The sequence below is a fragment of the Plasmopara halstedii genome, assembly GCF_900000015.1.
Source record: "Plasmopara halstedii genome assembly, contig: Scaffold_160, whole genome shotgun sequence".
NCBI classification, from domain to species: Eukaryota; Oomycota; class Peronosporomycetes; order Peronosporales; family Peronosporaceae; genus Plasmopara; species Plasmopara halstedii.
In genome coordinates this window covers 1-657 of record NW_020187081.1, presented here as the reverse complement: position 1 = coordinate 657, position 657 = coordinate 1, and the positions used below count along the sequence as shown (strand labels likewise).

Sequence of the window (657 nt, the reverse complement as noted above, 5' to 3'; positions counted from 1 at the left end):
ATATATGTACTTTGTGATGACGATATGTAGTCTGCAATAATTATGACGTCTACGCATTTGTAGACGGGCAAGCTGGGCACTCAAAGTAAGACCCATCCCATTGCTGATGAGTAAGATTGTCACGGGCTTTGTGTTGGGATGCCACATGATTTCTTATCGTAGGGAGCGTGCACGGAGTATAAATCCATGCAAAGGAGAGGCGGAGCGTACAGAGTTCGCCCTCTTTTGCAAACCAATCCGCCGTTTATCTTACAGTTGACGGAAGGGTCAGGGCAATACCTGGCAAGTTACAACTCGCCGAATTTGACCGTACGGTTGTCAACCAAATAACTGCATCTTCATGAAACGCTCGTTGAGCCGTAACAGGGTACCAAAAGATGAATCTGATGTAAGTATGCTAGTAGGACAGACACGCTAATTAAACGGTGAAGTATTCCACAAAGCGTATCGGGCCCTCTATTTTCTTCAATATTGAAAATGCGATTGATGCGACACCCACCCCGTTCACGAAAGAGGTGAGTTGAACACAAAAGATCCCGGTGCTAGCTGAACCCTTCACAAGACAACACATTTTACTGATGTGCACTTTCGCAAAAAATTGATTTAGACGACTTAATCACTGGTCATAACGAGAAGAATATAACTTCGTAATGAGGA

The 657-nt window shown here is 44.1% G+C and overlaps 1 protein-coding gene across 1 annotated transcript; it reads left to right on the top strand.

Annotated features, from left to right (window-relative positions):
- Window positions 1-106: 106 nt before the first annotated feature.
- Window positions 107-344, top strand: PHALS_01882 (uncharacterized protein; the record flags this gene model as incomplete). The annotated part of the gene is made up of 2 exons (XM_024718712.1): window positions 107-213; window positions 272-344. The coding sequence occupies 2 exons, from the start codon at window positions 107-109 to the stop codon at window positions 342-344; spliced, it is 180 nt and encodes a 59-aa protein (XP_024572618.1).
- Between the last annotated feature and the right edge of the window lie 313 nt (window positions 345-657).